General features: G+C 41.0%; 1 protein-coding gene across 4 annotated transcripts in view; it reads right to left on the reverse strand.

Moving 5' to 3' along the window:
• Positions 1-27,966, reverse strand: part of Ryr3 (ryanodine receptor 3) — a 527,473-nt gene that overhangs the window by 251,978 nt on the left and 247,529 nt on the right. For all 4 annotated transcript variants that reach the window (XR_005877312.1, XM_040746007.1, XM_040746008.1 and 1 more), the window contains exons 13-18: positions 22,491-22,659; positions 20,717-20,852; positions 20,203-20,298; positions 18,719-18,837; positions 13,028-13,161; positions 11,478-11,719 (exon numbers count right to left, since the gene is read on the reverse strand). Coding sequence is in view for 3 of the 4 variants with exons in the window: in XM_040746007.1 (XP_040601941.1) it covers positions 11,478-11,719; positions 13,028-13,161; positions 18,719-18,837; positions 20,203-20,298; positions 20,717-20,852; positions 22,491-22,659 (896 nt within the window). In the remaining variant the exon portion in view is untranslated. The remainder of the gene's footprint in view (positions 1-11,477; positions 11,720-13,027; positions 13,162-18,718; positions 18,838-20,202; positions 20,299-20,716; positions 20,853-22,490; positions 22,660-27,966) is intronic.

Here is a 27,966-nt window from a genome sequence, read left to right on the forward strand (position 1 = left end):
GAGGAAGAAGACGGGAGAGGAAGATATGTGGGAGCAGGAAAGTTGAGTCGGGGGAAGACTAGAGTAGAACAGGATGAGAGATACCATAATAGAGGGAGTCATTATAGGTTTGAGGAGAGATATGGCACTAGTGACATTTCCAGAGATCTACAAGGATGACACCAACTGGCAATCTAAACAATAGTGAAGAAGCTACCTTATATGTCCTTCCCCTATAATGAGATTGATAACTACCTTATATGTCATCCTAGAGCCTTCATTCAGTGGCTGATGGAAACAGAGGCAGACACCCGTAGCTAAACACTGACCTGAACTCTAGGGACCCAGATGCAGAGAGGAAGGAGTGCTGGCAAGGAGTTCAAGATTGGGCTGGTGAAGTCCACAAAAGCAGCTGACCTGAACAAGGGGGAGTTCATGGACCCCAGACTGATGGCTCAGAGGCCAGCATGGGACTGATCCAGACCCACCGGAATATGAATATCAGTGAGGAGGTCTTGGTAATCTATGGGGCCTCTGGTAGTGGATCAGAATATATCTCAGGCGTAAGAATGGACTTTGGGAGCCCATTCCACATGGAAGCATGTACTCTAGGCTTGAACACATGGGGTAGGGCCTGTGCCCTGCCTAGGATGATATTATGCACTTTGAGGATACCCCATGGAGTGCCTCACTCTTCCTGGGAGCGAAGGGAAGATGGGATGGGTGTTGGTAGGGGGTGAGAGAGGATGGGAGGGGGTAAGAGCTGGGATTGACATATGAAGCAGGATTCTTTCTAATTTAAATAAAAAATTAAATTTAGAAATAAGAACCTCCTCTAAATAATTTAGGTGATTGAAAAAGTCAGATTGAAGCCCCCTTCTCTCTATCACAAAAAGTAAAGACATTCTCCTTGTGCCAGACTCTATCTCTGGAGCTGGAAATCAAAAGCAGAAGGCCTGTTTTGTGTTCCCAAGAAGTTTATAGTCTATGGGCAGGAAGTGAATATCCAAATAAAAATTACAGTGATATGGTAAATATTGGAATAAAGGCCCATGTTTGCCAGAGGTAGAAGAAGATGCCGAGTCTGTCTGCCTGTCTGCCTGCCTGTCTGTCTGTCTGTAAACATGGGAGACACTGAGACTTGGAGAGCAAACACGATATTAGATAGATGGGAAAGGAAGAGCTAAAGCTGAAGCATGAGGACTAATGAGAGGGAGCTGGAGGACATGGGGTGAAGGAAATAAAACCCGACAGAAAATGGGGCTTGGGTATCTACACTGCAGAGGCCACAGATAGGATGTCATCAGCGGGTATCTCCAATTCATGTGGGGAGGCTTTGGACTTCAACACTTTACCGACTCTAGCTAATAATCAAAATTATTTAAATGTGAAACAAAACTGAGCACACTGTGGAGTATAGGTAGTGTTGACATCTTTCTGATTTTTCCAGTTGAAAAAGACTGACTCCCCTTAGTTCACTGTGGAGCTTAGAAAGACCAGGTCTTATGATCTGTTCTCTTTTTCACTCAAGTCTGATTTGAAAGGAAATTATGATACTAAAACTCAGAAAAACCTGATCTGACTGTCTCACCCTTGAGTTCTGATTTTCCCATTAAAATTCTTGTTACCAGTAAAACATTTCCTTTTACATTATTTTGGCTTCCAGAAAAACATCCTTGATGAACAATTCCCAACTTATCTATGACATCTGGGAACCAGCAAACAACTGACCTGTGACTTTGGCAGTTAACTTTAAAAGCACCCAGGACCTTGATAGATAAACATACAATTCATGGGGTTGGCACCTTCCTAAACCTCTTATAAAGCATATTGAAACTTGCAGTGTTGCACTGTGATTCTATTGTCTACTCTCCCCTCTCCTTGGTGAGTTCTGTGAGGCACTTAGAGATAGAGTCACACCTCTCAGGGGTTGATATACCCAGTGTCACTCCAGTGAAGAAAACCCCCTTCCCTAAGCAACTATCAGTTTTTACTATTGGTGGATATGTGTTACTTAAAAATTTTGTCCACACATATTTGGTAATGTTTCTAATTTCAATTTAGAACCATTTAATGCTTTTGATGGCTACTGTTATTTTAGTAATAGATTACAAAACTAAATGATTGATTTAAAAAACAGTAAAATTATCATCTATGCTTTATTCCTGGGTTCAAGAGAGCCTTCTCCCTCAGTATTCTTAATAGCTGAGTTTACAGTCATGTGCCAGCCAGACCAACTTTTATATTTTATTCTAATTAAAGAAGCAGTCTCTACAAAGTAAATAATTTGCCAAGTGCCCCTCTCCTAATGAACAAATGGGTTCATGGCAAAGCCATGCTATTTTTCTCCTTGACCATTTTTACTGATAAAATGTTAGCATTGCAATTCTTCCCAACTACTACATTGATTGTTCCTTAATAAATATGTTACAGATCAGTTCAAGTCAGTGGGTTCATTTATGTATACAGATAACTATAAAGTTAATTGACCTGGAAAACTTAAATCTCAAGAAAAAGAAGAAATTTGTCACGACCAGTATTTCTCCCTAATCATCTTTTGTCCTCTCCTATATAAGCTGAATGTTATTTCCATGCCATTTATTCATCAGGCTATTACCCTTTCCTCAGATGCCCCACATTCTCTGCTGACACCTTATTTCTTGGTGATAGAATTACCTGGAATGCCACCTACAAGATAGATGTATCCTGTGTGGAGCCTATGAAGTCATGATGTAGCCCTGACTTAAAGAAGCTCTGGGTTTCAGTGTCTTCCCTACATCTCATCCGATGGTGGAGACTAAGGAATTGAGATCCTTGAACACACCTCTATAACACTATATCATGAAATTTGTGTAATGCTCAAACTTACAATAAGCATTTGAAAATCTGAGTTGCCAGCTATCATACCACTTCTCCAATAAAACAGAGCCACTGCTAGAGATGACTAGTGTGGTCCTGCATCATCTAACTTGCTTGCTCTCATAAGACACAAAATCAGACAAGCGAAGAGTGGGACAGGAATAACTACCCACTCCTGGAATGATGCACAATTATGGTGTTCAGGTACTGAAATGTACAAGAATGTGGCTCTTTTTGATATATAGTGGTTAGTTTCTTTGCCTCTGGACTCACTGAAGTATTCATTCCCAAGTGTCTACAAATAGATACAAGAGTTTCCTAAGCACCTAAGTGTACTGCTGCAGCATGGAAAAGGATGAAGTAATGTTTTTCCTTTGAGAATGATCAATTTGTCTTTGAAACAAAGAGTCTGATATGCTTTATCCACTGGGTGGCTGTGACTCGGTGTTTCTTAGTGTCTATGTAGTCCTCTGTGGGTATGTAAGGTCTGATTCCCTTGGGGCACAAAGACTTGCAGTGATGAGATGGTGGCCATGAGTAGTCCATGTAGTAATGGTTCCACAGTAAGCTTAATCACTCACAGACTTCATCCTGCCATCTCAGGAGTTGCTGATATGTGTGAACTTCCTTCATTTCCCATTCCCAGGCACTCTTCACTTCCCAGAAATAGTGCAGATCATGTGGTGGTAACCCAAGTTAAAGACTCGTACTGTGTACCCTCACACTCAGTGATTCCACAGTGACTCCAGAGAGGAATCATGTATGAAGAGTTGGGAAATGTGAGTTGGGGGTACAGTTGCTTCCTCCTGCCATTTTTCATTATTTTTGTGCATTTCAAGTTGTCCCTTGGAGCACACAGATCATGAGTAGACTTTTGTATTCCCCTCCCATGTCTCTCAGAGGTCCAGAATAGATAAAATGTACACATTAGTACATTTACAATAGGCCTAAAGTTTTAAAGTGCACTCAAAAACAGCAGAAAATAACAAGAAATTTCATCTTAACAAAATAAAAAATAATGTCTACTCCACAAAGCTATGCCATCAGAATCTCAGATGACACTGATTATTGATAACAGGCAGTTAGTATAGCATGTAAGATGATGGTTCTCAACCTGTGGGTCATAACCCCTTTAGGGAAGAGTCAAACAACCTTTCATAGATTAGAAACATAGATATTTACATTACAATTCATAATAGTAGCAAAATGACAGTTATGAAGCAGCAATGGAAATAATTTTATGGTTGGGGGTCTTGGGGAACTGTATTAAAGGGTCACAGCATTAGGACTGTTGAGAACCACTGGTCAGAAGGAAGAAGGAGAATGTGATGGGTATGCAGTTTTCAGTTACACAAAAATTCAGTACACAGTTTCATCTTGTAGAGAAACATTTCTCTCATCCTGAAATTAAGGAGGGAGGACTGTGCATCATGGCCTCGCTGTAAGGGGGTATGCCACACTGTGCTTCAGTGAAGCATTTTTATCAGGCACACAGAGGCACACAGCTGCAGTTCTTAAAGAAATATAGGCAATGCATGCTTTGGACAATAAGCAGGAGAGGTATGGTACTTATTTAGGTGAAAAACCTTAGAGTTAGTCTTACATTTTTTCACCCAGTCAGAAACAATCTGTCCCCTCACACTCATGGACCATGGGTATGTATGGGGAAAACATCAGTATTTATCTTTTTTTTTAAAGTCTTGGAGAGCAGATGCAGGGAGACCAGGGGACCAGCTGTTCCGGAGGGACCAGGTAAAATAGGCCCTGCATCCTGGCCTGTGTTCCAGTGCCTAGGGATTGCCTGGGGACTGCATGGAGCTTCCAATCCCGGTGGGAGCAAAGCACCCCAGATTCCAGGTCTTCTCTCCCACCAAAGAGACCAGGAAACCAGTGGATCCAGGGAGACCAGGGGACCAGGTGGGAGGCTAAGGTTTTCTTCTCCACCCACGGGACTAGAACGAGGATGAGGAATAGAAGAACTACCAGATGATTGGGCTTGCTAACACCCACCAAAAGGAAACTCTGGTCCCCTAACAACCAGACCAGTAAGGGGCTTTTTCTTCACCCACTAGAAGAAGAGATGGGAAAGAGACAATACAAAAACACACTCAGCAACAGAAAAATAAATATGACACCGCCAGATTCTAGAGACTCCACACCAGCAAGACTCCAACATTCCAATGCAAATGAAGCAGAAGAGAATGACCTTAAAACCACTTTCATGAAAATGATAGAGGCCCTAAAAGAGGATATAGGAAAATCCCTCAAAGAAATGGATGAAAAAAACAAACCAAAAAATGCTAGAAATGGAAGAAAAAACAAAGCAAAAAATACAAGAACTGGAAGAAAAAGCAAACCAAAAAATGGAAGAAAAAGCAAACCAAAAAATGCAAGAAATGGAAGAAAGAACAAACCAAAAAATTCATAAAATGCAACAAATGCATGAAAAGATAAACCGAAAATTGCAAGAAACAATGCAAACAGTGCAAGGGTTGAAAACTGAAATAGAGACAATAAAAAAAAAAACACAATCTGAAGAAAGGCTGGAAATAGAAAAGCTGAGCAAAGGGTCAGGTACTACCGAAACAAGCATTACCAACAGAATACAAGAGATGGAAGAGAGAATCTCAGGTGTTGAAGATACACTAGGAGAAATGGATTCATCAACCAAAGAAAATCTTAAGTCCAACAAATCCTTAACACAAAACATCCAGGAAATACGGGACACCATAAAAAGACCAAACCTAAGAATAATAGGTATAGAAGAAGGAGAAAACCACCTCAAAGGGGCAGAAAACATATTCAACAAAATCATAGAAGAAAACTTTCCCAACCTTAAGAAAGACATGCCAATGAAGGTACAAGAAACTTACAGAACACGAAATAGAGTGGATCACAAAAAAAGTCCCCTCGCCACATAATAATCAAGACCCCAAATATACAGAATAAAGAAAGAATATTAAGAGCAGCTAAGGAAAAAGGAAAAGTAACATATATAGGCAAACCTATCAGAATCACACCTGACTTCTCCATGGAAACTCTGAAAGCCAGAAGGTCCTGGATAGATATTCTATCAACACTAAGAAACCATGGATGCCAGCCTAGACTACTATACCCGGGAAAGCTCTCAATCAGTATGGATGGAGAAAACAAGATATTCCATGACAAAACTAGATTCAGGCAATACGTATCCACTAACCCAGCCCTACAGAAAGTTTTAGAAAGAAAACTCCAACCCAAGGAAGTTAACTACAACCAGAAAAACATAGGCATTAGAGAATCCCTCTCTACCAACAGCCAAAAGAACAAAGGGGTGAAATTCCACACATAATTCCACCACCAACAACCATTCCAAATCAAAGAAGAATGAGCAATCAATGGCCATTAATATCCCTCAACATTAATGGCCTTAACTCACCCATAAAAAGACACAGGCAAGCAGAATGGATTTGAAGACAGAACCCATCCTTCTGCTGCATACAAGAAACACACCTCACCCTCAAAGACAGACATTACCTTAGAGTTAAATGTTGGGAAAATTTTTTCCAATAAAATGGACCCAAGAAACAAGTAGGGTTAGCAATCCTAATATCTAACAAATTACACTTTAAAATAAAATCAATCAAAAGAGATGAAGGAGGTCATTACATACTCATCACAGGCAAAATCTATCAAGAGGAAGTGTCTATCCTGAACATCTATGCCCCAAATACAAAGGCATCCACATTCATAAAAGAAACATTACTAAAACTTTAATCACATATAAAGCCCCACATACTTACAGTGGGAGATTTCAACACATCACTCTCACCACTAGACAGGAATACCAGACAGAAACTCAACAAAGAAACAAAGAGTCTAACAGAAGTAATGACCCAACTGGGATTAACAGACATCTACATTTCATCCACATAAAAAAGAATATACCGTCTTCTCACCACCACATGGAACCTTCTCAAAAATCGACCACATACTTGGCAACATATCAAACCTCAGCAGCTTCAAAAAATTGGAATAACTCCATTCATCTTATCAGACCACCAAGCTTTAAAATTAGAATTCAACAATAACACAAATTGCAGAAAACCTACAAACTCATGGAAATTGAATAATGCACACTGCACCATTCCTGGGTCAAAGAAGAAATAAAAAAAGGAAATTAAAGACTTCCTAGAATTCAATAAGAATGAGGACACAACATACCCAAACCTATGGGACACTTTGGAAGCAGTGCTACGGGGGAAGTTCATAGCACTAAGTGCCCACATGAAGAAACTGGAGAATAGTTATACTAGAGAATTAACAGCACAGCTGAAAGCTCTAGAACACAAAGAAGCAAACTCCCCCAGGAGTAGATGCCAGGAAATCGAGGGCTGAAATCAATAAAGTAGAAACTAGGAAAACAATACAAAGAATCAATGCAACGAAGAGTTGGTTCTTTGATAAAATCAACAAGATAGACAAACCTTTGTCCAAACTGACAAAACAGCAGAGTGTGAACATGCAAATTAACAAAATCAGAAATGAAAAGGGGGACATAACAACAGACTCTGAGGAAATTCAGAGAATCATCAGGTCATACTTTGAAAACCTGTACTCCACAAAATTCAAAAATTTAAAGGAAATGGATGACTTCCTGGATAGCTATAACTTGCAAAAATTAAATCAAGAACAGATAAGCAATTTAAATAGACCTATAACCCCTATGGAAATAGAAGCAATCATCAAAAATCTCCCAACCAAAAAAAGCCCAGGTCCACATGGCCTCAGTGCAGAATTCTACTAGAAATTCAAAGAACAGCTTATACCAATTCTTCTCAAAGTATTCCACGCAATAGAAGCAGAAGGGTCTTTGCCAAACTCTTACTATGAGGCTTCAATAACCTTGATCCCCAAGCCACACAAAGACACAACTAAGAAAGAGAACTTCAGACCAATATCGATGCGAAAATACTCAATAAAATACTGGCAAATCAGATCCAAGAACATATCAAAACAATTATTCACCACGATCAAGTAGGTTTCATCCCAGGGATGCAGGGAAGGTTCAACATACGAAAATACATCAATGTAATCCACCATATAAACAAGCTGAAATACAAAAAATCACATGATCATCTCATTAGATGCTGAAAAAGCCTTTGACAAAATCCAACACCCCTTCATGATAAAGGTCTTGGAGAAATTTGAGATAACAGGAACATACTTAAACACAATAAAAGCTATATACAGTAAACCAGCAGCCAACATCAAACTAAATGGACAGAAACTCAATGCAATTCCTCTAAAATCAGGAACAAGACAAGGCTGTCCACTCTCTCCATGCCTTTTCAACATTGTACTTGAAGTTCTAGCCAGAGCCATACGACAACAAAAGGGGACCAAGAGGCTACAAATTGGGAAGGAAGAGGTCAAACTTTCACTATTTGCAGATGATATGATAGTTTACATAAATGACCCAAAGAACTCTACCAGGGAACATTTACAGCTGATTAACACCTTCAGCAAAGTGGCAGGCTACAAGATCAACTCAAGAAAATCAGTAGCCCTACTATATACAGATGATAAAAGGGCTGAGAAAGAAATCAGAGAAACACCACCCATTACAATTGCCACAAACAACATAAAATACCTTGGGGTAACGCTAACCAAACAAGTGAAAGACCTGTATCGCAAGAACTTTGAATCTTTAAAGAAAGAAATTAAAGAAGCCCTCAGAAAATGGAAAGATCTCCCATGCTCTTGGATAGGTAGGATCAATGTAGTAAAAATGGCAATCCTGCCAAAAGCAATCTACAGATTCAATGCAATCCTCATTAAAATCCCAGCACAATTCTTCACAGACCTTGAAAGAACAATAATCAATTTTGTATGGAAAAACAAAAGACCCAGGATAGCCAAAACAACCCTGTTCAACAAGGCAATGTCCGGAGGCATCTCCATCCCTGACTTCAAGCTCTATTACAGAGCTATAGTCCTGAAAACAGCTTGGTATTGGCACAAAAATAGACAGGAAGACCAATGGAATTGAATTGAAAACCCTGATATTAACCCACACACGTATGAACATCTGATCTTTGACAAAGAAGCTAAAATATACAATGGAATAAAGAAAGCATCTTCAACAAATGGTGCTGGCATAACTGGAGGCTGGCATGTAGAAGAATGCAGATCGATCCATGTTTATTGCCATGCACAAAACTAAAATCCAAATGGATCAAAGACCTCACCATAAATCCAGCCACACTGAATCTCTTAGAAGAGAAAGTGGGTGGTACCCTTGAACGAATTGGTACAGGAGACAGCTTCCTGAACATAACACCAGTAGCACAGACAGTGAGGTCAACAATTAATAAATGGGACCTCCTGAAACTGAGAAGCTTCTGTAAGGCAAAGGACACAGTCAGCAAGACAAAAAGGCAGCCCACAGAATGGGAAAAAATATTCACTAACCCCACATCTGACAGAGGGTTGATCTCCAAAATTTACAAAGAACTCAAGAAGCAAGTCTCCAAAACAGCAAAGGACCCTATTAAAAAGTGGGCTGCAGAACTAAATAGAGAGTTTTCAATAGAGGAGTCTAAAATGGCTGAGAGGCACTTGAGAAAGTGCTCAACATCCTTAGCCACCCGGGAAATGCAAATCAAAGTAACTCTGAGATACCATCTCACTCCTATCAGAATGGCTAAAATCAAAAACACCAATGACAATTTATGCTGGAGAGGATGTGGTGAAAGGGGAACACTCCTCCATTGCTGGTGGGAATGCCAACTTGTTCAGCCACTTTGGAAATCAGTATGGAGATTCCTCAGAAAAATGGGAATAAACCTACCACAAGACCCAGCAACTCCACTCTTAGGCATATATCCAAAAGATGCCCATTCATACAACAAGGATGTCTGTTCCACTATGTTCATAGCAGCATTATTTGTAATAGCCAGAACTTAGAAGCAACTTAGATGCCCCTCAACCGAAGAGTGGATAGAGAAAATGTGGTACATTTACACAATGGAGTACTATTCAGCAGAAAAAACAATGGAATCCTGAGATTTTCAGGCAAATGGATGACACTAGAAGAAACCATCCTGAGTGAGGTAACCCAGTCACAAAAAGAGAAACATGGCATGTACTCTCATATATGGATTTTAGGCATAGATCTGGGGAGTGCCAGCCTACAATCTCATGGCCAGAGAGTCTGGGAAACAGAAACCTTCATTCAGTGGCTGATGGAAGAAGAGGCAGACTCCCATGGGTAAGCACTGAGCTGAACTCAAGAAAGTAACAGAGAGGGAGGACTGATGACCAAAGGGAATAAGACTGGGCTTGTTTAACCCCAGAAACAGCTGACCTGACAAGGGTTAACTGTTGAATCCCAGGCTGATGCCTGGGAATCCAGCATGGGACTGATCAAGAGCCCCTGAATGGGGGTGTCAGTGAGGAGGCCTAGGTAATCTATTGAGCCTTGGGCAGTAGATCAGTATTCATCCCAAGTACACACATGCACTTTGGTGTCCCATCCAACAATGTGAGATGCACTCTCACCCTGAACTCTTGGGGGAGGGTCTAGGCCCTGCCCTGGATGAAATGACAGACTATGCACACCCCTATAGAGGGCCTTACCCTCCCTGGAGAAAAGAGGGGATATTGGGGGAGGGTTAGGGGGAGGGCAAGGGAGGAGGGGAGGGAAACGGAGAGGGTCCTGGAACTGACTTGTGAAGCAACCTTGTTTATAATCTAAATTTAAATTTAAAAATACATAAGAAAAAAGAAAAAAGTCTTGGATTCTTTTTGAGATTAACGCTAACATACAGATGCTAACAATTATAACATGAAGCAGCAAGCAGTGTTGACATTGTGGCCTTGATGACATAATCACATCAGGAGACTTCCCAGGGTTACTGAATATGTTTCTTAGTGTCTTAGTGCATCTGTCTCTGTATCTGTAACATGAGTTCAGTATTTGCTACCTTAAAGGTCATTATGACATTAAAGCATGTAGCTCACTACCCACTAAATAAAGCTGATTATTGCTTATGTGACTATTCATAGAGCCCTAACAACCCTACTTGCAATAAAGACTGACAGATATAGATACTAAGTATATTAGATGATTTTCTTATTGCTGTGATCAAATATCTACAAGATAGGAAGGGAGAACTTATGTTTGGTTATAGCCATCTTAGTAGGGGAGAATGGTGATGGGGGAATCTGTGCAAATGGGAATGAATGCCAGATGCTTGCTAATATACTAGTGGACTAGAAACTGGAAAGAAGACAGGAAGTTGGGCTTGATTATATACCTCAAGGTATGACCCTAATGACCTACTTCCTCCAGCTAGGTGCCACCATTTCTCAAAAGAGTGCCACCATCTGGTGACCAAGTATTCAAACATGTGAGCCTATGGGGGGCACTTTACACTGTAGCACTGAGCACAAGTTAAGGGATCTTTATTGGGTGACAGAGTGAGAAACTCACAGAAAAAAGGTATAAATGAAGCTTCTCTAAACCTGTTGCTCTTCCTACCAAATCATCTCATGGGATTTAGGCATTTTTATCATTTTAACATAAAGTATACACTATGAGGCTCAGCTATTTTCAGCAATAAAATAGAGGGTGGAAGCTTTCACAAGGTACTTACCTGACCAAAGATGAAGTCCATCAAAGCCATAGGAGTAGAGGTCATCACCGACGCCATTGCCTCCCCATCCTTCTCCACCTCCAGGGTATGGGGCATAGCCTGAGGAGGAGGCCCAGCCCACTCGGAGATGTGTGGGCTCTGCTGTTAGGAAAGGTTCCACCTGGTCGATAATTAACTCAAAGTACCACTTCTTGTACTGTGGTGAGCCTTCAGCAACTCCCAGGAAGATGTTTGGCCGGATACTGAAATTAAACATGGGGGATAGGCTGCTTCTGCAGAGAGCAAACAACTAAAAGAACAATTGAACCAGACCCAGGAGGAGGCATTAGCTCAATTAAAGTTGGGCCAGAGCATTTTTAATCATTTTATTTTGTTATTGAACAGCCTTCAGCATGTGGCCAAGTTCTTAACATTATGGGGATAGAAGTCATTTCTTATAAGATATAAAGGTGGCTTTTAAATATGCAATTCAAGGCAACACGTCTATGGAATGCCAACCAAGTACAACAGGGATATAAATGTTACAAGGGTTGCATGATTGCCAACCTTTGTGTCTTTTTTTTTTTTTTGGTTTTTTTTGAAACAGGGTTTCTCTGTGGCTTTGGAGGCTGTCCTGGAACTTGCTTGGTAGTCCAGGCTGGTCTCGAACTCACAGAGATCCGCCTGCCTCTGCCTCCCGAGTGCTGGGATTAAAGGCGTGCGCCACCAACGCCCGGCCCCCTTTGTGTCTTTCTATAAGAAGGAGAAATCACTTACATGATCTCCATCTTCTGGTACAGGCTTAAGTACAATAATTTACAAACCAACAGTTTTTGTTCCTTAAGCATAATTAATACTTAAAAAGCAGTAAGAAGTCACCACTAGCCAACCTTGTTGAGGTTGAAAACACTGTGGGACAGACAACTTGGACTTCTCAATGTTTGGCTTATACCTGAAGAGAGACTCTTTCTGGGCTTGCATATGTTCAAGACAGACACATCTAACTCAGGCGGTGTTAAGATGTCTGTGAAAAGGAAGTTTGTGTTTTGTTCTGGGCTTTGGAAGGAAGTTTTGCCTCAATACTGCAGATCAGGATGTGGACCTCATGGAAAATGGAAGACAAACACAAGGCCTGCCTGGTTCTGGGAGGTCACCTGAGCCCCATGTGGCCACATGTAGGGACATGGTGGGCTGGAGGGTTGGTTGGGCTTGTCTTGACTCTCACAGACATCAGCAGGTAAATGTCCATGTGTCCTTGAATGTAAGCAACTGCAGTAACAATGTGGGGCATACATTATACTAAAATGTTTTGGATATGAATATATCATGAAGGAAAAACAAAAGTGAATTGATTTTTAAAATGAAACTTCAATCATTAGAATGCACTTATCTTCCATTCTCAGATATTTTAAGGGTAGTTTTGCAAAACTCCCCAAAAGGAGCTGGGGACATGGTCCTAGTCATAGAAAGTGTACCTCTGCATGGTCTGGTCTTACTTGCTTGAGCTGCTACAAAACCTCTTCCCTACTTAGAGACACATTCGGATTCTGGAGTGACGGTAGTGACCCTACCTGGTGACATCATTAATTAGCCGTGTCTGCAGCAGCAGGTTCCTCCGGGGTAGTAGGTTGTCACAGATCAGATTCTGGTTGGCTCTTACCGCGACCCCATTGCAGAGACAGAGGGAACACAGGACATCGAGAACCTGCCAGAGGACACACCGACCCCTAAACCTCAGCTCCAAGAGGAGGGGTACAGTATGCAGAGCTTGATCACCATCACCCACAAAAGTAGCAGGGGGCCTGTAGGGTAGGGGTGATCAAAGGGTATATGGAGAAGCAGTCTAGAGCTGGGAGAGTGTTACTCAGCAGGAGTGACTGATGCTCCAACAGCAGTTGCTGCTGGGAAAGTGAGCTCTGGCATCCTTCCAGACCACTGCCTTAGTCTTACGCTTCATCTCTCCAGACTGTGCACTCCACCTGTGGTCAAATTCTCTTACGGTGAGAACCTAAACTGTGGAGACATGCTGTCCAGACAGGGTCAGTACTACAGTATGGTGAGATTCTCAAGGCACCAAATCCAGTCACTGCTCACTTGCCCAGTCATTAAATCAAATGCTGTCCATGGGTCTTGCAACCCAGCTTCACACTCTTACCCAACCCGAATGCACTGAGGATTAGTGAGGTGCTCAGAGAGCTGAGAATGATCAACATTCAGAGCCCATTTGCTTGGGATCTGGAATGCAGCATGTTTGTAACCCTCAGGCAGTGGTGCAGACTCCAGTTCTTGGATATCTTGCTGTGATATCATCAGAGTGCATTAAGATGCCCATAAGTTCCTAAAAGCCAGTGTTCAGAGAGTTTCACCAACTCTCTTCCTCCCACCTGGAAGCAGAGCAAATCTGCAAGAACCTAGGTAATTCATAAATCTGAGAAACTTGTCACCAAGCCACCACGGCTGTTTCCAGCTGCCTGGTATGTGGAAAAGGCCCTCTACCTCTGCTTCCCCCTCCATGCTGTCATCACATTTACTCTATCTCATTGTACCCTGTCCCCTTATATTCAGATTTTCTGTTTGCACCACAGCAGAGCAAGCAGTGCCAGCAGGCACTATTCCTCTCTTCTGCACAGGGAGGAATGTGAAAATAGCAGTCAGTAAATAAGAGCCATACTGACAGGAAGGTGGGCAAATACATTTCAGTCTTTTGAAGTGGTCACTGAAGACCCAGTACTTGGCAAGGTTGGATACCTTACGGTTGTTGATGGCATTTGTGTCTATAATTCTCACAAACCAATTTTCTACCTGACTCCCTGAATGTCAATTTCATTCCAGACAAATACAGAGCACATTTATGGGACAAACAGAAAAAGAAGCCCCAAGGCAGCTTTACAGGGCACTCTTACCATTACCACTTCATGACAGATATCGGCTGTGGAAACTCGAAATCCAGAGGGTGATTTCTCATTCTAAGCAAAGAGCCTTGGATGGCCGGAAAATTAAATACTTTCCATTGGGCCTATCATACACTTTCATCTGTTTTGCTTTGGAGTGATAGCTGCGGGAACCTTGCTGTCACGGCCAGAGCAAAAGCTGAGTTTAATACACAGATAATAGCAACAGCAAAGAGAAATAAAGACAACAAGAAGCATACAGCCCGACAGAGCAATGCTCACCTATCAACAGCTGACCATAAAGATGACATGTCTTCATGTATAATGGGGGAACGGGGACACACTTCTTTCTGAGAGTATTTAAAGGGACTCATTTCAATGAGAAGCAGGTGTAGATGGACTGTACCACGAGAGCTCACAGGCATCTTGACTAGAAACCATCTGTGCTTGCTAATTCCTCAGCAGCCCCTGCGAAGCTTGCCTGGTAAGTTAGGTTCTGCCGAGTGGTCCCCAGACTCTGTATCCTTCTCTTCCTGATCTGATAAGGTCTACCTTGTAGATATGTGGGGTCATGAAACTGAGTTTTTCTCAAGAGCAATAGGGTGTATGTGATGACGTCTCCCCAACTATCTTAAGTGTTCTCTAGTCTTCCCTCTGCATACAGATCCGATGTAGGGTTTACAGTGCCAGGGACTCCATTCTCAGATTCCTAAGCTGGCAGCTCTGATGGGACTGGGAGCTTGCTAGAAACAGAGGTGCACAAATTGCTTTGCTAAGCTTCAGCCTCCCCCCCCCCATTCTAAATCAAAGCCTTCATGTTATAAGAAGTTCCAGCGATGTCTAGATTTGTAAGCCCATGGCGGCTAGAGAAGCCCTGAGAGAACTTGTGTCTCTGAACAGACAGAGTGGAGCCTTGCAACTAACGGGCTCTGGACAGTGATGTGAGTCAAAGCCCTGTATGCTAAGCTATTGAACACAGGCATGTTTTAGACTTCCTTAATCAAAGACCCATTAGTAGAGCTGAATAATTTTCATCACATTTCTTCCAACAGGCATCCATTGATCTTTGTGTCCTTCAGGCCATGTGGGAAACATATACTCATATGGGGATCCTACTTTAAAGAAAAGAAATCTATATTAAATATCAATGCAAACATTTGGATGTTTTATTGCCATTAGTCTTTATGTGTAAAAGCAGACTTATTTTAAAATGTAAAATATCTAGTTTTGGATTTTTACATCAAGCTACACATTGGATCAAAGAGTGTTTCCAGCCCCCTGGGATCAGATTTGTTTCCCCTGTGGATGAGAACGGAGTGGCTGACAACCATTCTCTGCTGCTGTGGCTGTCGTGAAACAACTGACTGATGCTCAAAGCTCCAGAGCAATGGTGTGGGAGTTAATGATTTGTTTACTTACATTCTATCCACCACCAGCGCAGGCTAAACTTTTGCTTCCGATTCATTCTTTCCAGGGACGAGTGAGATTACTATTTTACCATATATTTTTCTCACAAGTGACTCAAAATTATTGTGAAACAAAAAGATAACAAAATATTTATCAGCCATAAGCTTGAGTAGATTGGGGCAAGTTATTAGGGAAGCAAGTAGATGAGTACACTATAATTATTAATTATTATTTTAGTAATAAAAGCAGCTCTGTGGGAAAATATAGTATAAATGCTATAGTTTTTTAATCAGTTATTCTTTTTGCCAAAAAAACTAGTGCTAGTGACATTTCACTGATTTTCCTTTTGTTTTGTAAGATAAGCCATGTACACATGTACAGCCTCCCTCATCAACTCAAGGTGAGGCAGAAATGGATTTGAGTTCTATTCACTTACTAATTTTGCTTATTAAAATTTTGAGAGGCACGTATGGATGTTTGCATCATCAAGTATATGAGCTTGACCCTGTACTGGTCACAATCATAGTTCCTATCATGAGATAACTTATAATGGGTAAGAGAACTATTCCGTGAAATTAACTACAGTGAAATGCAAAGCAGAATAGCTGTTATAACATTTAAAAATGTTGTGTAAGAGTAGAGATGAGATCAATTACAACTGGGATTTTTGAAGTTTCATGGAAGGAGTGTAATTGAAATTAAGTTTTGAAGAGAGGACAAAAGTTTCGGTGTTGCTTTTTTAATGCTGATATGTCCTGGAAAATTCGGAAGGGAGGAGGATGGATTCACAAGAATAAAATCACTGAGCGGTAGGCTGGGCGTTGGTGGCACACACATTTAATCCCAGCACTCGGAAGGCAGAGGCAGGCAGATCTCTGTGAGTCCGAGGCCGGGCTGGACCGACAGCCTCCAAAACAATACAGAGAAACCCTGTCTCATAAAAACCAAAAAAAATCACTGAGAGATCCAAGGTGAGAGTGCATGCAACAGGAATGGAGTGGATCCTATGCCCACTTCTCTTCTTTCCATAAAGATTGTGTTCTTTTGTATAACTTGTGATCTCAGGTGAGGTAAAGCTTCAGATGACAAGCAATGCTTTCTATATAGTGACCAAGCTACCAACTTAATCAGGATACAGAAGAAGTGGGTGTGGAACCATTGCTGCACACACATACGGTCCTGATTCTGAGCAAATGGCTGGAAGTGCTATGGGACAAGAATGGATCCCAACCTCCACTATGTACACAAACTCTTTAAAAGTCACTCTCATGGATAATGGGAGTCCTCAAGCTTCAGGGTTAGTATATGATGGCCTTTAATTTTAGGGGTTACACTTTGAAGAACTTTATATCTAGGTAATTCTAAAAACAAAATATCCTCCCAGGATAATTGGAACATAGGACTATCTTCACTCCCTTCAGCTTGAGACACTGGTAAGAACTATAAATGTTTGCTTCCAACATGTCATCAACTAGCCTAGAGGCCCCTGGAAAACTGCTGAATTCCAAGGGCCCACATTCTACACTTTCTGCCTCTGCCAAAAGGAAATAATAAGAACACCGCTTCTGAGGGGGCACAGTGAAGGGTAAAGAGGATGTGTGTGAACACCGAAAGCAGTACCTGGCATCCCAAGAGGGCAAAAGAAATGGTATTTGTCACTGCTATCATCGCTACATCATCAACAGATGACTGCTCACATTCACTGTGACTCCAGAATTCTACATATTGTGAGTAACTCTCTTCACGGAAAACTCAGTGAATAAGAGACTTTCTACGCTGAGGCTACAGAAAGCACAGAACAGTGGATAGAGGAACACTTCGTTGGCATTTCCTAAGCAAAAGCGAAGTGTAAGAGTAATCTGGCCTACACTCAGCAAGTTCTTTGTAAAATTACCCCTAAGATACAAATGATAATTTGAGCCTAGGATACTCATGGCACAAAAATCTATGAAATATTGAAATAGGGCACCCTTGATCGGGCTGTTTTGAAGCAGGGTTTCGCTCAAATGCATAGTCCTCCCACCACTTTGGCTCACCAGGCCTCCCTTTTCTCAACTGTGGAATGGAATGGGCAGAATAACTGTCTCGTTGCCATCAACTGCCATCCAATTAATGCTTTTTGGATGTGGGAAGTGGTAAGGGGACTGGCTACTTTTGAAGTGCTTTACATGGGACGACTGTAGCGAGGCCCCAACGTAGTGAAACCAGGGCAACCTCCTTTGTATGACTTCTTTGTCTTCAGTGCTAGACTGTGGCTCAAGCCATGCATTTCTTCTATGTTATCAGTTAGTCTTACTACATTTTTGCAGACAGGGAGGAACATGTTGGAATGTACAGAAGCTGGACGAAGGCTCAAGCCTCACGCTTGCTTTTGATTTACCACATCTGAGAAAGCAATTACAAGCCCCACATATTTTTCTTCTTTGCCAAGCAATTTCACAGATGTTAAAGACCATAGCTTTTCTGCTTCCTCAGGCTGGTGCATATCATGTAGTCAGTGCTGCAGGGGCTCCTTTTCCTGGACTGAATCACATCCCCAAATATAGTTCCATTCCCACAAAATGATGGTAGGAGAGAGCTGGGGACTACGCATCACCCTTTAGAATTCCTGGCAGCTCAGGTATACCCCATATGACCAATCAAATCACACACTCCTAAACTTATAGATCCTAGAGTGAGAGCCAATCTTCTTCAACTGGCCCCACAGTGAGATGTATGTTATAGGCTAATGATAATGGGCTGGGCTTAAGAAGCTGGTGAAACCCAGATCATTTAAGATTTAGTGAGGCTGGCTGTCTTGGAGTGAGTCTGTAGATTTTTCAGAGTCCTGGTTTCTCAAAGCATTTGCCAAAATCAACGAGAGTCTACACATCATGCTTCCAACAACACAGAATGGATATTAGTGTGAGGGAAAGAAAAGGCAGGAAAATAAACCTCCAGGAGAGGCCTTCCTGCCATACCCACCTTGTGATTCCGGCCATGCTTATCCAGGAGGGAGATGATGGACTTGATGTGACCCTCTGCTATCAGGTTTAAGGCTTCTGGGCTTTCAGTCAAGATGCAGTGCAAGACCTCCAAGATACCTGCATGGATGTCATGACAATCACGGGTCATTCAGTGAGCTGCAGAACTTGCCAAATTTAGAAACCCGAGACTAAAAGGAACATCCTAAGGGGCCAGAATGCCACAGTTGGTTGACTCTACTAAACTTTCCTAGCCAGAAGACAGATGTTGTCATTTCTGGTAGATTCCAGGGTCCTGAAAGCCTGTAATTTAGAGGTGGGTTTAATTCAACACTAACTTAATTCTCTGTCTCGTAGACAGTAGCATGATTTTTGTCAGATATAGGGAAGCAGTTGTAAAGTGGGATTCTTAGATGGACCAAACCAGACAGTACTTCATTTAAATACAAATATATAAGCACTCTCCCAATTTACCTATAGCTCACCAAGATCATGCAAGCAGTTTGGAAATATTCTGACTTTATCCTCAGATTAAGTGCTTTTCTAAGAACAGAAATTCATGGCTATTTTTGATGTCCTAATGTAGCTAACAAAGTATGAGCTTGAGAGCTTCATTAGCACAGAGGATGGTTTCTATGTACAGTTTGAGGCCCTAAGGTAATGAATATTTCTGTAGCATGGCACATACAAGGTTAACATCATGATGGGAATCCAAGGGAAGTAGCTGGCCAAGAGCTTCACTGGTTTTATTTTTTTAAAAATTCCTTAATTCGGTTTTACACAAGCAAGGTGTTCTTAACTTGTCCTGAAACATAATTTCACTAACAAAAGAAGGCACCAGAGAGAAGAGAAGTTTAAAATGTTGTGAGCAGGATGGAAGTCCTTGGGAGACCATTCCTTGGCTGGTTTCCTCAAGTACCTGCCACCTCTAACTGTAAGAAAAGCATCAAAAGACTACAGCTTCCCACAGGATGCACACGCCTGCAGTGTGCACTAATCTCAGAATCAAGCTGCTCAGTCTGTGCATGGTTACTTAGTGATGATGGCCATGATGCTCAATTCTCTGAGAGTCATCAGGAAAGGCCATGGATGTGGTAGGAAAGACCATTGGGGGGGGCGAGGATTGTGTACCTTAAGTGAAAGGCCATCCTTTAATGCTGAAAAGACCATTCATTCTAAGTACAAAGAGAATGGGAAAGCAGGCGGAGGCCAGCATCACTGGGTGTATGAAGCATCATGGAGTAAAGGCAAAGGCATGGAATGTAAAATTAAGCAAAAGTGGAAGGATTAAAGAAGTCCAAGTTAAATTCTCTTAAATAACAGCATATCCTTGTCAGAAGGCAATGTTCACATTGTTTCTTTTGTTGTTGTTGAATTGAGGATTATTGGCCACCAAATGGAAATGAGTCAATTCTGTTCTCATTTCTACAAAAGGGGGGGATTACTTTCCCCCAGTTAAATTTTGTTATTGTTTTTAGTTCTTACCTGAGGAAGATTCTAGTCTGTCCAATTTACTAATTAACCAGTCAAGGTTATTGGAGAATTGAGCACAGTTGTTTCTATTTCCACGAATGAGAGCAGCTGAAACCGAGGGGGGAAAATTGAACATATAGGTTAAAGGGCATAATGATGGATAAAGACTTGGAAAGCTGTTGAGTGATTGACAAGCTTAGCTCCGAAAAAGTCCCGAATGGCAATCTTGTCCTGTCTGGCCCTTTGAGAATCCCCAGTCTTACATTTCGGGGAATTAAAAATCTATCATTTACTCCCTCTCTCACATGTACACTGTCTACATGGCCTTTGCATACATTCTTGGCTACCACAGCTGACAACGTCTAGCTCTAATTTGGAAACTACAATAAACTACTAGTTAACAGTGATTAACCAGGTTGGAAGAGAATGCTTAACAGATGGCCTCGAAGGCATTCTAAACTTCAAGTTAACAACCCATGTAGCCTTGCACATCGTCCCCGGGAGGAGGTGCTGCCTGTGTACTCACCTAGCAATTTGTAGAGCAGGTTCAGGATTTCTTTCCAAGCCGTGCCACTCTCTTCCCTTGCGATCCCTGCAAAGTGTGCTACGCTATTGTAGATATTTAAGCGATCGATGCAGTTCAGTACCAGGGCCAACATTCCCTGGGGAGAGTTGAGGAAGAAATCATCAGCATTTTTGACAAAAAAAAGGCACTGTGGATCCCTTAGTTCACTTTTCTCCCATACCCATCACCTCCCAAAACTGACAGTACTTATATGGCAACAGATTTTCATGGTGCCAGCAGAGCTTTTTCTTCTTAAAAACAAAATACACATTTTTTATGCCTTGTAGACCTAAATAACATCCATTTGTGCAGTGAGTCAGCAGTCTCTTGTGACAGGTTTGTCCCCATGTGCTGTGTTTCACTCAGTCCAAGGACACAGCTAGGAAGACAGAGTGTGAATGAGACACGCGCAAACCTTCTTTCCATCTGATGGGAAGTGATTCTGACTCAGAAAATGCCCAGGGTCTAGCACCTGCTTCAGTCCTCACCCTCAAATTCAAGAAATCTTATTCATATTATGGTTTCTGATTTTGTGATTTATGAGATTTCTCTGTGTGAGAGTCTGCGTGACTCTGTGTCTGTATGTGTACTTGTACATTTTTCTAAGGAGGGGTGTCTTTTTCTCTTTATTTTTTCCTACTATTTTTTTTATATTTTTAGTGCCTTTTTGTTTTCTAATGAGAGAGAGAGACAGAAATGGTTTGGATTTGGGTGGGGTGTGTGGGAAGGATCTGGGAGGAGTTTGGGGATGGGTAATTGTGATCAGAATATACTATATGAAAAAATCTATTTTCAATTAAAAAGTGAAATTAATTCATTTGCACGAGACAACCATGTTCACTTTCCTTAGGTGGGGTTTAAAGACAAGAAGCCTAAAGAGCATTTTCAACCGCCTGTCCTACATTCTTATAAGGTGATGGCATCCCACAAGAACATCTGAGCCTACTCATTAGTAATGCATAGGAAGGAGATGGTGAATGTCCTTTAAATAGTCTACAACACATGCAGAATGCCTCCAAGTCTTCCTTTGCTAAGATCTGAAGACTGGACAGGGTTGTTGTATATCCCACATCAACAATGTGGGATGAATCTGCAGGCATGGAGTGCTCGGGAAGTCCACCACAGCCTAGTGGCACCAAATCACTATGCCTGATTTCAGAGGAGGCCATGACTGCAAGCAGGAATGGGGCCAGAAAAGGCTGAGTCTCAGGACACCACACTATCATTTAATGTTTCCTTCACATTCAGCCCCTACCCCAGTGACTCAGATGTTCACTGTCTAATAGCAGATACGCCATCATCTGTCTCCTTCAAACCCACTTCCCAGATACTTTTGTTGTGATGGAATATAAGCATTTGCATTTTTCAAACTGGTTTCCTAGGTAATTCTGACATATCCCAAAATTTGTGGCTCCCAACCAACGATGTGCTATAACAAGCTGATATTTTGTTTGTGGATTCTGGATACAGATTCACAATAAAGCATCAAATCCTAAACAGTCTGAATGGGCCAACCATCATTAATTTACCACTGGTGGGTGTCATGGAATATCAATCCCCAGTAAATCCTTTTCTTTCCAGCTTCTGGGAAGCTTCTTATTCTTGAGTCTGCTCATGAATATGTACATGCCTACAGACAGAGCTAAGCTGCAGCCATAGGGGTATTTTACTCTGAATGCAAAGGGAATCAATCAACCAATGGATCCAATCGATCAATCAAACTCTCTTGACTTACCTCCTCCTTGAAAAGATTCTGTCTGTTTTTGAGAGAACGGAGCTTATTCTGTTTGTCTTCATGTTGCATCTCCTCCTCTGGTGGCTGGAAGTAGGCAATCAAGTCCTGTAGGGTCTGCAGGACCTCTTCTATAGGCAAGGTGACAGGGGCAGTTGTGCGATTGTTTCCACTAAAAAAGTCATGAGATGACATTGTTCAGGCACCAGGCACCAGCAGGGCACTGATGAATGTCTACTGGGTCCTTATTCCTTCCAGCTCCTTCCAGGGCACAGTGAACTGCTTGCTGGGGTAGCCATTGCACCAACAGCCAACAACAATGACATGTACCCAGCAACACAGCAGTGGGAGACAATATTTGTATTCATTTAAAGCTGTGTCATAAACAAGGGAACATGATTCTTTTCGGCACATTTATTTTCAAGAAACTTGCAATATATTCTGATGCATTGCTGTGCTCAGCACTCAGTGCCAAACAGGCAGTCACTGAGAGTCTAATGGTGATTTCTGTGGAATCTAAAGTGGGGATATCGACTGTGATTACTAGGATGCTGGTTTCTGTCTGCAGCAGATGGTTCACTTCCATTCATTCTTGTCTACCTGTCACACTTTCTCTTTAAATAAACACACTTGGAAAATATGACAAAGGTATTAACCTTTAAATCTGTGATACCTTTGTAGAATACATTAAACACCGGGCTGGAGGAGGTGGGGGGTCTCTGTATCTACACCATCTTGTCTTCTCCCTCTCCCCACATACTTTCTCTTTCCAAGTGTCTTCTGATGCATGTGTGTATGGTTTGTATTTGCATGTGTGCACACACCTGTTTTCTGTAATCTAAGTGTTAATGTCAGCTTTGCTCTCTGCATCTGTTTCCTACCTTTGGATCCTTCTCCCCTTGGATTCCCTCCCTTTGCACATACCTCCCTTTCCAGGCTCTCTTAGCTTAAGTGTCTGCTCCTCTTGGCTTCTGTTGATTCTTGATAAACTTGAAGGGCTACTGTCAATAACTTGGCTTTATGCATATTTCGGAGAGTCTCTATATACCACTTTGCTCATTTGTCCTCCTGCACAGTTCTTAGCAACTGTACAGAGGGTGAAGAAGAAACAATGGAATTTTACTTCCTTCATAGCTCTCTCTTTTTCTGTTCCTATTATATGATCTAAATTTGCCTTTTTGGAAGGCTACTGCATACTGTGCCTTCTCAGAAGAGATGAAAGACAAGAGTCTGTTTCCAAATTACTTTTCCTCTTCCATTTTCTAGCTGTTACAAAGTTGTCACTTCTGCTGCATGGATTTGTCATTAGTTGTTCTTTCTTCTAAAAGACCCTATGGTGACTGGGAGAAATAAGAGCTCCATTGAGGGTGAAGAGTCTAGAAGAGCTGAAGAAGGGAGCTCATTGTATAGAAAAAGTTGACAAAATTGAATAAAATTCAGGATTCTGAAAACTGGCCAAATGTATATGTATCAAATAGGGAGATGGTGTTTTTGTTTGTTTGTTTGTAAGCAAACCTTGGCAAGAACAGTGGGAGTCTGTTGCCTTTTAGGTTAGGGAAGCTTTTCAGTCAGTCAGTTTCAGGGCAAAGATTTCTAATCCAGATGGTTTCTTTTGTATAGCATTTTCAAAGACCGTACAAAAACACTGAGCTTCATGGGATGGGGGAAAGATCCTTGACCAGGGTCCATGCCATCTATTTATATCTAGGTGAAGATGGGGCCTCAAGAAGATATAAAGTAAACTCCAAGTTCGAACTGTAAACTTCCTGAATTTCAAACGTATTTTGCAGCCAAACATAGACTCATCAGTGAATGTTAGACAAGAAATGCTAAAGGAAGTCCTTGGGAAGTTAATGACTACAAACAGGAGATAGCACCCACACAAAGAAATAGAAAGGTGAGAAGGCATTATAATGAAACAAGTATTCAAATATGATGTTCTGTTTTGGTCTTCTAATTGATTCAACAAACCATTTTGTAAAACAATCATAATAAAGCTGTATTGTTATGCCTGTAACAAATGGAGACATCACCATGGCAATGTTACAACAAAGGGGGAGGGAGAGAGTAGAACAATACTGGGATAAAGATGCTTTACTTAAGTAAGCATGAAGTTTGAAATAGGTTATTTCAAGTTACATATACATTGGTATTACTAAGAAGAAACACAATAAAATGAAAATAAAAAATTCCCCAAAACTAAACCAGTATATTAGAAATATATACTTAACTTTGAAGAAGGTAGTAAAAGATAGAACAAAAGAGAGAAACAAAAAACAGTAAAATGACAATTATAAATATAAGGATTTACTTAATTAAGCATAAATGCATTAAATACACTGACAAAAAAACCAATTGTCATACTTGAGTTGAAGAAAAAAAACCCTAATATATGAAATCTCCAGGAGACATGGCTGAGAGTCAAAGCTGCCTATGAGGTGAAGTGTAGGAATGAAGAAGTTCTGTATGTGTGATACTCAGGGACTCTACAAAGTTGAGTGAAAAGGTGTTTGTAGAGAAGACAAGATAATTATAATTTCAAAAGAGTCAACTTCTCAAGGCAATGTGCATATTAAAAAATAAGCATATGATAACTTATGAAGAAAAACATACAGCCTCAAGTCAGAAGACAAAATTCTGTAACAGTAAGACATGTCAATACCTTATTCTCAGTCACTTAAAGTAATAAATCTTATTAACAAAGGACCAGAACACAAGGCAAAAAAAAGTATTTGACAAAATCTAAGTCCCATTTAAGACCAAATTTCTAGAAACAGATGGCTTGATAAAGGGCATTTTCAAAGACCCTACAAAAACACTGAGCTTAATGGAGGGGGAGAATCCTTGATGTTTTCTTCCTAAGATTAGAAATAAAACAAGAATATCTGCTCACAGTATCATTAGCATACATAGCACTGGAGGTTCTAACCAGTAAAAGCAGGGAAAAAAGAAATAAAGGGCATTCTGACAGGAAAAGAAAAATAATACTCTTTTCATTCATAAGTTACCTGATGTTTTTTTTCTAGAAAACTCTTAAAACTCTACACTAAAATGAAGTCCCTAGAATTAAAACACAATTTTAATGATGTTGATAGATACATGATTAACATTTTAATAATAGTAAAACATATATACACATAAAATAAATTAAAATTTAAAAAAATTAAAAAGAAAATGAGAAGAAAACTCACAGATTAGGATACAATACTTATAAGTCATAAGTTTGGTAAATGATTTGTACTAGCAAGTTCACTGAACTTACAAATCTCAATTAGAAGATAAATGACTCAATTTTTGAGAGGCGAACACATTTGATTACGCTGCACCAAAGAAGATGTATAGATGGCCACAAAACAAATGAAAAGGTGTTTTGATACCATTATTCATTCTGGAAATGCAAATCCACACCATTCCACTTCATCTATACGATGGCTACAATCAAAACACTGACTAAAAGCAAATAGAGGCAAGGATGCAGGGAAAATGAAACTTCATTCATCTATGAGGGGCTCTAAATGATATATACCCCCTCGGAAAGAGTTCTTTCCAGTTTGTTAAAAGTTAAGCATGCCCCACATGGCAATGTATGCCTGAAATTTCAGCACCATGGAGGCTGAGTCAGGAGGATCAGGAGATTAAGGTCATCAGGGGCAATACAGGAATGTGCAAGACCCTGAGTTTAATACCAGCAGAGAGAGAGAGAGAAAGAGAGAGAGAGAGAGAGAGAGAGAGAGAGAGAGAGAGAGAGAGAGAGAGAGAGAGAGGCAGGCAGGCAGAATGACAGACAGACAGACAGAGACAGAGACAGAGAGACAGACACACACACACACACACAGAGAACAACAACAACAAAACAGTAGATATACTCAAATTTCAACTGATGAATGGGCAAACAAAATGTGGTGCGTGCTTTCAATAGAATGGTTATCATCTTTGGAAAGGAATGAAATTTTGATAAATGAATCAAACACTAAAATCATTTTGCTATGTGAAATAAACGATGCACAGAGGGGCTAATATTATGCAGTTCCGCTTCTATGATGTACTTAGGAAAGTAAAATGCATAAACACTGTAAGGAGAATGGGGAAGACTAGTAAACTGGCACAAGGATTATAGTGTGCTTGATGGCGAGTGGGGACGGCTGCACAGCAGTACAAATTCACTCAAAGCCATTGAGATGAACACCAGAAATGACTAGTGGGGACTAGGGTGATGACTCTGTGCAGAAAGTGCTGGCTCTGCAAGAAAGATGACTTGAATTTGGATTCCCAGGACTTGTGCAAAAACCATTCATCACGTTGAGCGCTGGCAAAGACTGGGTGGGGGGAACAGAGTTAGTCAGTCGAGCCAACCAGCAAGTTCCATGCTCAGTGAGAGATTCTGTCTCCAAAAGTGAGGAGGGGGGGCAATAGAAGAAGACACTTAACATTGACTTTTGGGCTTCACATAAGAATACAAGGCAACGTCCGGAGGCATCACCATCCCTGACCTCAAGCTCTATTACAGAGCTATAGTCCTGAAAACAGCTTGGTATTGGCACAAAAATAGGCAGGTAGACCAATGGAATTGAATTGAAAACCTGGGTATTAACCCACACATGTATGAACATCTGATCTTTGACAAAGAAGCTAAAAATATACAATGGAATAAAGAAAGCATCTTCAACAAATGGTGCTGGCATAATTGGAGACTGGCATGTAGAAGAATGCGGATCAATCCATGTTTATCGCCATGCACAAAACTTAAGTCCAAATGGATCAAAGACCTCAACATAAATCCAGCCACACTGAACCTCTTAGAAGAGAAAGTGGGTGGTACCCTTGAACGAATTGGTACAGGAGACAGCTTCCTGAACATAACACCAGTAGCACAGACAGTGAGATCAACAATTAATAAATGGGACCTACTGAAACTGAGAAGCTTCTGTAAGGCAAAGGATACAGTCAGCAAGACAAAAAGGCAGCCCACAGAATGGGAAAAAATATTCACTAATCCCACATCTGACAGAGGGTTGATCTCCAAAATTTACAAAGAACTCAAGAAGCAAGTCTCCAAAACACCAAAGGACCCTATTAAAAAGTGGGCTGCAGAACTAAATAGAGAGTTTTCAATAGAGGAGTCTAAAATGGCTGAGAGGCACTTGAGAAAGTGCTCAACATCCTTAGCCATCCGGGAAATGCAAATCAAAACAATTCTGAGATACCATCTCACTCCTGTCAGAATGGCTAAAATCAAAAACACCAATGACAATTTATGCTGGAGAGGATGTGGTCAAAGGGGGACACTCCTTCATTGCTGGTGGGAGTGCCAACTTGTTCAGCCACTTTGGAAATCAGTAAGGAGATTCCTCAGAAAAATGGGAATGAACCTACCACAAGACCCAGCAACTCCACTCTTAGGCATATATCCAAAAGATGCCCATTCACACAACAAAGATGTCTGTTCCACTATGTTCATAGCAGCTTTATTTGTAATAGC

The sequence above is a fragment of the Mesocricetus auratus genome, unplaced genomic scaffold, assembly GCF_017639785.1.
Source record: "Mesocricetus auratus isolate SY011 unplaced genomic scaffold, BCM_Maur_2.0 Super-Scaffold_100004, whole genome shotgun sequence".
Taxonomy (NCBI): Eukaryota; Metazoa; Chordata; class Mammalia; order Rodentia; family Cricetidae; genus Mesocricetus; species Mesocricetus auratus.